Source organism: Lactuca sativa, chromosome 5 (genome assembly GCF_002870075.4).
Source record: "Lactuca sativa cultivar Salinas chromosome 5, Lsat_Salinas_v11, whole genome shotgun sequence".
Classification (NCBI taxonomy): domain Eukaryota; kingdom Viridiplantae; phylum Streptophyta; class Magnoliopsida; order Asterales; family Asteraceae; genus Lactuca; species Lactuca sativa.
The window spans coordinates 31,348,038-31,361,520 of record NC_056627.2 but is presented as its reverse complement, the minus strand read 5'-3'; the positions used below and the strand labels follow the sequence as shown (position 1 = coordinate 31,361,520).

The following is a 13,483-nucleotide window of genomic DNA, read 5'->3' as shown; positions in this document are numbered from 1 at the left end:
TCTTAGTGTACCACACTAGTCCCAATTTCACCAACCAAGGACATATTTATATAGTGTGGATGATTAGGGTTAAACCCTAATACCCATGACCTTTCATTTCCTAGGATCCATGGGTTAAACACACCATGGACTATCCATGAAAGCTTAGCCCAACCTAAATGAACTTGGCCCATTCCATATATATAAGAGTCCATATTTAATTAGGTCCTTTTGATCACTTAATTAATTATAAATTAATTCTTGATTAATACTAATTAAATAATATGATTCCATATTAATATATTAGAACTTATAATATATTAATATTAACCATCAATATACTATTCTCAAAAGATTATCCATATAAATTGTGTCGGTGAAGTGCAACCCAAATGGACCATGCCGGGTCGGGTCAAATACATACCAAATATAGTTATGGACTTAGACATTAATCCAACAGTCTCCCACTTGGATAAGTCTAAAACTATTATTGCGTATGACTTCAAACCTAACTGGCAATCGTAGCTCTTAAAGCCGCTGTCGAACTCTGATCTTGTCAACGAACTTGTCCATTAGATAAGGGATCATATATTCCTCCATTCTAGATATCATATGGACTGAGACATGGATTATAATCATTCTCTCTGTCCATTTGTTGTTTCCTGATTTCCGATTTATGACGACTGACTAATTAAACAAATCAAATCAGTCCTGGCCCGGCCGAGCACTTCCATTTGTCATCATCAAATCATCGAGGGGCCCACAGATATCGCTTTTATCCCGAAGGTAAAAGGAATGGATAAACTTCGACTCATATGGCTTGTTCTACTACTTGTTGAATCATACACAAAGGCACGTTTTATAGTACCGAGTTACCAAATGCGTTTTCGTGCAATCAATGTACAACCAACTCATAGTAACAACTCATATCTCTAGGTTTGAAGAATATAAGATATTATCGTCTCATGATCACTCGTGATAAAATCCATGAAGTGATTCCAATGAGCGCGGGTTGAATCCAATACTCAGAACTTATGAGCACTCATGAGTGTTGTAGCCCTTTGTCCAACACCTTAGACCTCTACAAGCCAACTCATGACAGTCTTAATTCATATCTACTTCCAACATATGACCGATTGTGGATGGTTTGAATAACTTAGTCATTCCGGAAGAATAACCTAGTTTATTCTGGAAGTCAAAACATGCAAAATGAAACACAATAATAATTGAATCCAATATGGTATGAAAACATAAATAAAACACCTTTTATTTATCACCATATGATTACACATTATTCATTGTATACTGTTTCAGCTATCAACTTTATTCTTGAATTTAAAACAATAGTTGTCCCATGCTCCAAGCATGTACACTATGTTTTCTAAACACTAGTCATGCCATACACCAAGTATGCATACTATGTTTGTCTATGATCTTTACTCTATGAACTAGATCCATTGAACATAACTTCAATGATTCTCTTTTCACACTCCCAAATCCTTACTGCAAATACAAGAATTCCAACTTCATGTCATTTATTGAAATCTGTTAGATTCTAAACTTATATGCATTGATCCTCTTGTAATGATTATGCACAAAGTCAAAAAGACTTGACAACAATCATTACAGAGTATTCCAAAGGAGATCAACTCATTGGAAACATCCTTCTTGCATTAAGTTTCCTAATCTTAAATAGATTGAAAATTCTAACTTTGAAACATTTCTAGATTCCATTTTGACTATCACTTCTGAACAAGAGTTGCCTCCTTATAGACTATGTCAATATGGTCCTTCCAGAATTATCACTATACTTCCAACTGTCCTTGAGCACCCAATCTTTGGTAAACATTAGATTGTCCCCGACAATTGTTTAATCCTTTTAGTCATATCCAGTTCTAAACCTTTTCCCTTCTTAATGCCCCAGGCATTTGGAAAATTTTAGAAAGGATGAATATAGCACCTGTAATCGATCCTATATCTGAAGCATATGGGACACGATTCATGATGTCTCACATAAAGACTAAACCAATATTTTGCTATAATATTTCCATTTCAATTTGCCAAGTTCTCATAATTCAGATTATGAAAAGGGATGTCGTAATCATAATAGAATTTTAGAACGCAAATAATGGACCCATATACAGAATTTCCTTATGCTGAGCCATTCCAACATGAAATTCATATATATATATATATATATATATATATATATATATATATATATATATATATATATATATATATATATATCCTTGACTAAATGATTAAAACCTCACGATCTAAGCTTATAGATTTGAGATGAAGTATAATTTCCTCTCCCTTAATTATAGCAAAACAACTTTTCCCAATTGAAACCTTTTGTTTTCTATAATTAACATTGCTAACTTTCAATACTTATCATAATTATCATGCTCCCACTAACATGATGATTATTAGCATAACACTTATGCTCCCACTAGCTTTGACATGTACTCAGAAATCAGTTGGACTTCTAGAAATCAATACTTCATTGACTTTCTTACCAAAGTTCGGATTTCTGATACTAGATTGTTTTGATAAGACTTTATCAAAATCATACACCTTCCCTTAGATAGCACACTTGTGTGTCTAAACAATTATGAAGAGGGATGCCGTAATCATAATCGGAGAGAAACCTTAAGACACTTAGATTTACTGGTGTATGTGTTCTTATCCATGTGAATTGTCAAAACCATAGTCACAAGACAGGGATAATGACAAATCCAAACTCATATGGATTGAACTCAATCTTAACTTCTTGCCACCTGGCAGCTCAAGGGCCTGCCATTGCTTCCAAGTTGTTGTGCAACACATTGAGAACTCTAAGAACTCATATGCAAAGCCAACTTTAACTGGAATGGGTACATAATATGTCAACACGATAGGTTATAACCTCAAGTCGTGTGCTAGTGAAGAACTTCAGGTTCTATTCTTGATTAGTTCTTGAGACTTTCAAGACCTTTAAGACTCCCACTGTCCTCTTGACATATAAGACTTTCTTGTCAGTTATTCAAGAGATAGTGTGGATTCTAATCAAGACAAACACTTCACAAAATTGGCCTAAGTTGGTCTTTGTTTTATCCAAAACATCACAACTTACCAATTTCAAATGTACAAGAGTAGAAAACTTTTACTCTTATATTTGACAAGTGTTTTAAACCTTGTTTAAGACATGTCACTCAAATTACAATCTTGGAGTATGACTCTAAGACTTGTATTGGAACGAAATATGACTCATCTTCTTGACTTAACCATTTCACAATTCAAGTTCCTCTTCTTAGTCATAAGAATGCACTAAGATTTACTTTAGAGAACTAACTGTGCTATGGTTTCTTAATCATTAAGATGATCACAAAACTGATACTAAAGTAGTCTCCCATCTTTTTAGATTTGAGAAACTTTTATCTTTCTGCCTAAGTTGATTCTTCTTATTTGCTCTACCTTACATTGAAACTTTTCCAATGTCTCAGAATTATACTTTAGCCTATAAGTATAACCATATTTACTAAGCTTTAGTAAATTATGACGAATAATCTTATCGATCTTTTGTGGTGGACTTAATCAGTGCATAAGAGTGTGTACTCGATCCCTTAGTCCATTACTTGACTCACACATCCATGTGAACAAGTAGTTAGTCTTAATTTTCCAATACTTGAAAGTTCTCATTCATCATGCTATACAACTTGCATGATTCCAAGTTCCGGTCCAATTGAAACTTGGGTGATGAGAATCTTTCCTTATTTGGTAAATTTAGACATTTCCACAAATGAAAGAATCAATTTTATATTTCCACTCTTGCTATTAATGGAATCATATAAGCAACAATTTTTCCTCAAATGCCATTGTAAGGATATTTTAAAATAAATAAAATCTAAAATTTTCTTCTATTTTAAAACTTTGCGGAAAAACTTATCCTTACAATCCATATGAAAACTTGTTGTTATCTATTCCTAAGCAATATCTCATAACTCCTAAGAAGTAGCTCAAGAATCCGATCTTCAAGCTACGCGATAGAAATCCATCTACGCGATCAGATTCAGCATATTCTTTCTTTAAGTTTCTTTACTTTTTCTTTGATTCTTAAGACATCAACATGTGACCCAGTCACATCATGTATCAAAAATCTCAGATTAGAAACTTAGCAGAGTTAGATAGTGGACTTTACCTGAAGTCGAGTCAAACTTATTGACTTCAACATCCTTAGGTAAATTTGGCAGCTTCGCAACCAATACCCCTTTCTTTGGCAATATAAACATATGGACCCTTTGATAATGGTACACGGGACTATCGCAGACTTAGCTTTTTCCCTTTACCATTTGGTCAACCCAGTTGACTATGGCCGATCCCTTTCCACTGGGAAGAGAGAGCTTTACTAGATATCCAATGTCATCATTGTCAATGTCCATAAAGTTTTAGGAAGTTGATCTTATCAAATAGATAAGATCATTAAGGGTCTTGTCATAGTCTGTTTCATAGGTGTTCCAAAAGAACCCACTATGTGACTTAGAAAGTAGTTGAACCACCAACTTTCTCAAGACTTTGACACCCAACTTTCCCTGCTTGTCAATATGTGACTACATCTCCAAGATGTGACCACACCTAGACCTTGCCTTACCAATAGGGCTTGAGTGACCTTAAACTTTTCAAGAACTTGTGGGTTAGGGAGAATAATTGGAGGAGGTGGAAGAAGAATGATTTCCATGGGACATCATCTTCATTTAGGAAAGCTTGTTTCAAGAGATTTGGGAAGATCATAGATGTCTAAACCAGACATCTTTTAGGAGATATTCAAGATAGTTGATCTTAAGTCCTTAATATGACACCCAATATGAAATATTAAGGCTAGGACCCAACAAACTATTTTATAACTTAGAAGAGGTATGCCGTAATCCAAGCTATAAAATATTTGAAGGTAGGTGAATGACGATTCACCAATTTCCACCAAGATAAACGAATTGTATTATTAGGTTTTAATTGGATTTGAAACTCTTAGATCTTTGAGATTCATTGAACTGTTCAATGGCATGTTTCAATCTCGAGTGTGCCCTTCAGGTTTTGTGACTGGGATGCCGAGGATCACAAAACAAGGTGTGAAGTAACCATGAAAATTACTTGGTACCCTTAAGTGTTTACCCCTCAATCGATGTGTCGGTTAACCACACACGCTCCATCGATACTATGATAAACATTAAGTTACCCTTTTCCTACCTTGTTAAATACGAGTTAGTGTGCCGGTTAACCACACACGCTCCACTAACCGACTTAAACAAAGTGCAAAGTGTAATTTCATGGATTAGCACCTTATTCACATTTTCCTAAGTAACTAAGATTGGGTATTATTAAGAGTTTAGTTACTTAGTATTTATCATTAATACTTTTAATGAAGAGAGAATTATAGTCCTGTCAAACCCGTTCGGCTAACGACCCTCCACCAGTCAAGCAAGCGGTGGGTGAGAGTGGACACCCATTAAGTTGCCATTTTATAGGCAACAACCTTATACCCACCTTATAGACCAACTTCGTGAATGAGGCGTACTAGCGGTAAGACTGACTTTACTCTTATACATATATATATCATTAACTTATAATATTATAAAGTATAAGGGTTGAATTTTAACTCTTTAAAATTCTAAGGGCTAACTTGGAATTAAAGTATTCATAAGTGAAAACTTTTTCAAATTCCAAAACTTGAGGACAAGTTTTGAAACTATTCAAAACTAATTAATTCCATAACTTATGTGTTTAAAGTAGTTTTAATCCAAAAACTCTTCAAGTTCCATAACTTGAGGACAAGTTATGGAAGACTTTAAACTAATAAAAGAATTAACTTTTCTTTATTTTATAACTTATGGAATTAATTAAGGTTACACTTTTTTTTAATTTATTATTTAATGAAGGGACTCTTGGTCCTCCATAACTTGAGGACAAATTATGGAGTCATAACACCATTTAATTAGAACTAGACTCTTCATTTTTGTAACCTTTGCCAACTTTTATGAGTTTTATGAAACTTAAATGTGACTTTTCATATAACTTGAGGACAAGTTACAAAAACACATTTTAGAATCAACTCTTAGATTAATTTGGATTGAAAACAACTATTTCACTCAATTTTTCTATTAATCTAAGCAACTCATAAGAACAAGATAATTCAAATCGAACTTTTTCATGTAATTAGTCTAAACCTTAAACTAATACAAAACATGAATCTATTGACAATTATCTTTGAAATTGGATTAGCATGAACATTACCACATCAAAAACAAGTTTATAAGTTCAAAAACATCTTAGAGTAATGTTCCTAGTCCAATTCCAGCCAAAAAAGTCGAATTTATGCTGCCTGAGGGTCCAACTCGTCGAGTGCATGAACCAACTCGGCGAGTTGGATCGATTTGATCACTTTTTAGGCATGGACTCGCCGAGTTTGATGATCAGACAGCAACAACTTCGATTTTTTGAGCAGTTTTGCAAGTATAACAAGAAAACAAGCCTAGGCTCTGATACCACTGTTGGGTTTTGAGCATTCTAACACTCCTATGGTGTACATGCAACCCTATAAACCTTGGATCTATGTTTTCTCTATAATACATGCAAATAAGAACTTTCCAAGGCTTTAATCCTAACTAGCATGTTATGAAGTTCTTATACTACAAAGTACTAGTTAGATGACATACCTTTTGATGTAGCTTAATGTCTTCAAGCTTTAAGAGCTTAGCCCAAATAGTGTGGAAGCATCAAATGGAATCACAAATCACCAAAACACCTTGGAAAACTTTAGAGAATATGGATACTTGGTTCTCTCTAGTGAAATTGGCTAGCCCTTCTTAGTGTACCACACTAGTCCCAATTTCACCAACCAAGGACATCTTTATATAGTGTGGAGGATTAGGGTTAAACCCTAATACCCATGACCTTTCATTTCCTAGGATCCATGGGTTAAACACTCCATGGACTATCCATGAAAGCATAGCCCAACCTAAATGAACTTGGCCCATTCCATATATATAAGAGTCCATATTTAATTAGGTTATTTTGATCACTTAATTAAATATAAATTAATTCTTGATCAATACTAATTAAATAATATGATTCCATATTAATATATTAGAACTTATAATATATTAATATTAATCATCAACATACTATTCTCAAAAGATTATCCATATAAATTGTGTCGGTGAAGTGCAACCCAAATGGACCATGCCGGGTCGGGTCAAATACATACCAAATATAGTTATGGACTTAGACATTAATCCAACAGTTCGACCCCCACCAGTGACATCCCTATCCATTATGTAGATGATCCCATCAACCTAAACTTTTCTATCGATGACGCTACTATAGCAGCCACATCCTCCTCCACTGTTGCATCGTTCGATCCTCCGTTGTTCACTCCAGCTGTCAATCGGCCATCAGTTTATGGTCCACCTAGCATACATCCTATGGCTACTTGTGTTAGATTGTGTATTCAAAAACTTATCGATCATCACAATCTGCATACCAATATAGTTTCAAATTCTTCCCATCTTTCCAGAAACTATTCTCAAGCCTTTCAAGATCCAAACTGGTTAAATGCTATGAAAGATGAATATGATGCACTTAATTCTAATGGAACTTGGGTACTTGTACCTTGCCCCAAAAATGATAATGTGGCTAGCTGTATTTGGTTGTTTAAAAAGAAACTTAATGCAAATGTCTCTTTTACTTGATACAAGACACGTTTATTTGCTAATGGACGCAGTCAACGTGCCGATATTGATTGTGATAAGAATTTTAGTCCAGTTGTTAAACCCTCCTCCATTCAGTTTGTTTTTAGTCTTGCTGTCTCCCATCAATGGATAGTTCATCAGTTGGATGTGAAGAATGCCTTCGTCCACGGTCATTTAAAGGAAATAGTTTATATGTATCAACCACTATGCTTTCGAGACCCCTATGCTCTTAATCATGTCTGTCTATTACAGAGGTCTATTTATAGCCTGAAGCAGGCCCCATGCGCATGGTACCACTGATTTCCTCAGTACATTACACAGTTCGGTTTCATCAATAACAAATCCGATACTTCTTTATTCATTTATAGAAATCGAGACCACATAGCCTATCTTTTACTTTATGTTGATGAAATTGTGTTGACTGCTTCCTCCACAGGTCTTTTACAACAGATCATCACCACCTTACATGTTGAATTCTCTATGACTGATTTGGGTACTCTCAATTACTTTTTCGGTATAACTGTCGTTCGATATCATCAAGTTTCTGTCTAAACAAAAATATATAGCAGAGATAATTGACCATGCTAAGATGTCTAATTGTAAACCCGCGTGAACTCCAGCCGAATCGTCTGGAAAATTTGATGGCTCAGGCCCTCCAGTTGCTGATCCGACCTTATATCGCAGTCTTGTGGGTGCTCTTCAATACTTGAATTTCACTCGTCCAAATATTTCTTATGTTGTTCAGCAGGTGTGTCTATATCTTCATGATCCCTGAGAGCCTAACTTCACTACTCTCAAGCGGATCCTTCGCTAAGTTCGTGGTACTTCTGATCATGGTTTACAGTTGTATGCTTCTCTTGCTTGCGGTCTAGTTACATACTTTGATGCTGATTGGATATGTTGTCCTACCTCTAGACAATCCAATTTTGGCTACTTTGTATTCCTCATACATGATCTTCTCTCTTGGTCTTCGAAACGCCAAGGTACCATTTCATGGTCTAGTGCTGAAACTGAGTATCGCGGTGTTGCAAATGACAATACCGAGACCAGTTGGCTTCGTAACCTACTTCGGGAGCTCTTTTATCCACCTCTGACTGCTACTCTTGTTTACTATGACAATGTTAGCGCCATTTACCTGTCCACCAATCCAGTTCAGCATCAACACACCAAACACATTGAGATTGCTATCCATTTTATGTGTGATAAAGTGGCCTTAGGGCAGATTCGAGTTCTCCATGTCTCATCTTCATCTCAATATCTTGATATCTTTACCAATGGGTTATTGTTTACTCTGTTTCTAGACTTCTGATCGAGTCTAAACATTCGTCTCGACCTCTCATTCGGACTGCGGGTGGTTGTTAGACGTATATGTATTATGTATTATATATATATATATATATATATATATATATATATATATATATATATATATATATATATATATATATATATATATATATATATATATATATTGTTTGTTAGTTTGGTTAGAAAGCCCACTATTGTAATTTATCCATTATACTCTTTTGTAGCCCCTTTGTATACGATGATATTTAATATATCGTGTGGGAAGCATAATGCGAGTTCATAAGAAAATATTTTCACTACATTTTATATAAATGGAATTGTTCCTTCTAAAAAAAACAAAAAAAAAAAACTAGAAGTAGTCTAAATAGATAGAGCGCTTGTTGTATTTTTCAAAACTACAAGGTTTGAGTCCCCCTGTGCATAGTTCTTTGTATGCTTTTGTTTTCAATAAATATTAATATTTACAAAACTCTCTTTTGTAAGTTTTTGTTTACAATAAATATTTATATTTGCAAAATTCTCCCAGGAAAGTGGGAAACCCACTTAATTCTCTAGTCGTTGGGCTTGAGTTATCGTTGGCCTTTTACCCGATCCACCATGGTTCAATTTGTTTTTGCTCCTACTTCAAAGGTTTTGTTTTTTACAATTTTCCTGTATATATAGAAATTCCAATCAGTTCATGTACATTTTTTTTAAAATTGGTTTTGGTGCTCACCTCTAATTAACGCCCATTCTAATTTCTTTCTAGTCAATATAGTTACTTTTCTTTTTTAATTTACATGTAAATTATTGATGGTCTTATTTTAATTTTGTACATGGTCTACAATGTATTTGGACCGGGTCACAGCTAAAAAAACCCGACATATAGCAAGTATTTAGAATTTCCAAATGGTAAAACAATTTTTTTTACTTGCATGTATATACAACATACACCCTTTCAATTTATCACTAGCATCTATTATTGAAATTACAATCTTAAAAGCAAATAGGGAACTTTGTTATGCTCGCCTCATGACCACACCGGAAATCTCAAAACTATATAAATATACAATATGTAACATGAATACAGAAGATGTGTACGTGATCTATTAGATAAAACTATACATAGTGTAAAGCCTTAACTCTTGTAGTGCATCCCAAAATATGAAATAACAGTGCAAATGCATGTTAAAAGACTTCCATTTGTCATTTCTACAAAGATAACTTTTTTGGGGAATATTCTTACCAAAGTTAAAGCACACATAAACATTCATATACATATACATATTTTGACAACTAAAAACAATAGACACAAGCTATAAAATTTAGGGATTATCAAACAAATGTTTTCCAAGGTATCCTACTACCCTAGATCAATGTAGCATCAAACTTTGAATAAAATCTAAAAACGAGTATTTGGTATAACAAGCAAAGGGTACTTCCTATGGACTGTAAGCCCACTAGACTCACTCATGTCCAATTCTTCCACTTTCCCTTCATTTGGCACTTTGAAGTCAAACTTGTACACTAAATTTGCTAAAGCAAGCTTGTTAATAGCCATAGCAAAATGAATACCAGGGCACTTTCTTCTCCCCCCACCAAAGGGAAGAAGTTCAAAGTCAAGACCTTTGTAGTCAATGCTACTATTCAAGAATCTTTCTGGCATAAACTCTTCTGGTTCTTCCCATATATTAGGATCTCTTGATATCGCCCATGCATTAATCATCACCCGAGTTCCAACTGCAATGTCGTAGTCCATAAGTTTGACATCTTGTGTTGATTCTCGAGGAACAAGTAGTGGAAGTGGAGTATGCAACCGCATGCTCTCTTTTAGTACAGCTTCTAAGTATGGGTGTTGTGTGTTCTCTAGATCTTCCTCTGTGATTCTAGGTTTTTGTTGGGCTATTTCTCTTAGTTCTTGTAAGAGTCTTTTCATTGCTCTTGGATGTCTTATTAGCTCAGAGATTGCCCACTCAAGAGTTGTGAATGTAGTATCCGTCCCAGCAACAAACATTTCCTTCATCAAACATAGAAAGTTTAAACTAACTACTTCTCCAAGATTTATATAGGGATAATCACAAAACTGACCACATGATTGGGAGAAAATATAGGAAAATGACACAATTTTGTTTAGTTAGCCATATGGCCATCATGCCCGAAAATGTATATTTCAGGATAAATCTGCTTTGTCTCAAAATAACTTGATGTCATACCAAAAAAAAAAAAAAGTAAATTTCAGATTTTGGGCTAAACAAAGTAAAAAAAGAAACTTTTCCAAAATTTAAAAAACATATCCCAAATCCAAAATTTCAAAAAAATGTATCATTTTTGTACTGAACACACTATACCATTAAAAAACGGAAACACCCAATTTCGGAATTTTGGTTATTTAGTAAAAGGATAGAAGTTGCGTCTTCTAGACTAATATTAAAAGTTTAGGACATTTGCTTACCAAGATTAAAGCTTTAATGGTATCTCTATGAACAAGAAAGTCGGTGGTTTGTTCTCTTTGAATTTCTAGTAAGATGTCAACCACATCTTGCCTTCCACCACCACTAACCATTCTTATATTTCTATCCGAGTGGTCTTCGATTACACCCTCCAGAAACACATCAAATTCTTTCGCAAGTTTATCCGCTCTTGCTTCCAAACCAATTAAACGATCCACAACCGAAAGATATGGAATATAGCTTCCAACGCTAAACACACCCAACATCTCCATTAACCTCGTTGTCAAGTCAGTAAACTTCTTGTCATATTTCCGTCCCAAAGCTATCCGACAGATGATATCACTCGTAAGCGAGACAATAATCTTGCTTAAGTCGATCACACAATCACTGTTGTTTTCAATCATATTGATCATAAGAGCTATCTCGTCTTCTCTGACATGTTGGAACAAGTCAACTCTTTTTGCACTTAGGAGGTGGAGGACATGAAGACTTTTTGCCTGCCTCCAATATTCTCCATAACCTGCAAATCCTACGTTTTTAGCATTGTAAGTCAATCTATTGAGAATACCCATATCGGGTCTGTTTGAGAATATTAGATCATGGGTTTTCATGATTTCTTGAGCTGCTTCAGCGGAGGAAGCTAGAACTACAGGCACGCTGCCTAAATGAATCAAGACTAGCGGACCATGTTTCTGGGCTAATGTCCTCAGAGAACGGTGAGGGGCTGAGCCTAGTTGGTGTAGGTTTCCGATGATTGGAAACCTTCGTACAGATGGTGGTAAGTTTTTGGTAGCATTCGAATGCGATGAAATCCATTTGATATGGATAAAAATCATCAAAAGGAAAAATGGTGTTAAGAAGAGGATCAAAGTCTCTACAGAGGGAAACATGGCTGCAAATCTGCAATCTACTTTGCTAAACAACTTTGAATAATGACTCAATATGCTTATAAATTCAAAGTCAACGTTTAGACTTTGTACAAAGTGGACCTGAAATACGTCAATATCAAGCGGTATTGAGATAAACATGGATATATAACAAATATATCAATTAAAAAAACTAACATGTATATACAATTTAAAATAATACAAAAGCTTAGGATTAATATTTTTAGTGTATAGAAAAATTGAACCATATTCAGTACTATTTTTCTTTTCCAAATTTGAAGTTAGACGTTTGTGATTGTGAAATACTAGTAGTAGTCTAGTATATAACAAATAAATGGAATGAACATAATAGTATATACCAAGTAATGTAATAGATTATTACACTTCATAGTCAAGTTTTACTTATTCAAACATATTTATCATACAATAAAACTCAAGTGTGCTTATTTACATTGTTCGGTTTTGAACCAAGCTAAACTATCTTATGTTTGACTGGTTGGTTTCAAGTTCGGCTCCAATTCTTACTGTGCATCGGCTAAATAGTTTGTCCAGTAGTGACCGGCTTCTTCTCAATTGATCAACTTTTCATTCCCTCACATATTCCATCTGCTTCCCACCGCTTTCTACCGCCTTTACATCGATTTCACCCTCATATTCATCTATACCTTCTTCATTTTTTCCATATTTTCTCCGATTTTGGTCAAACCTCGCTTCTTGATTTTTCATCTTCTCCGATTTAGTCTTTGGTGACACCGCCTCCGCCACAACCTTTGTGGAAGGAGCAAGAAAACGCAGTCGGGACTGCGACAAGCGAAGCGGTCCAACATAGACGGTCGAAGAGTGCATCAACAGTGTTTGTAGCTGGTTGCTGTCGGACTTCAACCAGTTCACCTACATCGCCCCACCATTGTCGTCATCAACATTCACCATGACACATACCAGTGCACCAATGCGACCTCTACTCCTGCGCAACAACGCACCAACGACACAAGTAATTTTTGGTTTTGCAAATTAGAGCCTTTCTTCTTTTTTCCGATCGATTTGTTTCTCTAAATCATTGCAATTTCATCTTCAAATCAGTGCAGGTTGATGTGATGTCTAATTGTCATACATATTAGTGTAATTTGTTTTTACGTATTGATTTGTAGCAGAT

General features: G+C 34.9%; 1 protein-coding gene across 1 annotated transcript; it reads right to left on the bottom strand.

Annotated features, from left to right (window-relative positions):
* Positions 1-10,181: 10,181 nt before the first annotated feature.
* On the bottom strand, positions 10,182-12,367 carry LOC111889973 (3-beta-hydroxylase). Its single transcript, XM_023886126.2, has 2 exons — positions 11,446-12,367; positions 10,182-11,010 (listed from the first exon to the last, which is right to left on the bottom strand). The coding sequence occupies exons 1-2, from the start codon at positions 12,331-12,333 to the stop codon at positions 10,396-10,398; spliced, it is 1,503 nt and encodes a 500-aa protein (XP_023741894.1). The 5' UTR covers positions 12,334-12,367; the 3' UTR covers positions 10,182-10,395.
* Positions 12,368-13,483: the final 1,116 nt, after the last annotated feature.

Bases quoted from the DNA above. Each gene is read 5' to 3' on its own strand.
- LOC111889973 (XM_023886126.2), bottom strand. From the start codon at position 12,333: ATGTTTCCCTCTGTAGAGACTTTGATCCTCTTCTTAACACCATTTTTC. The intron at 11,011-11,445 runs GTAAGCAAATGT...TGTTTGATGAAG, and splicing joins CCATTAAAGCTTTAATCTTG to GAAATGTTTGTTGCTGGGAC.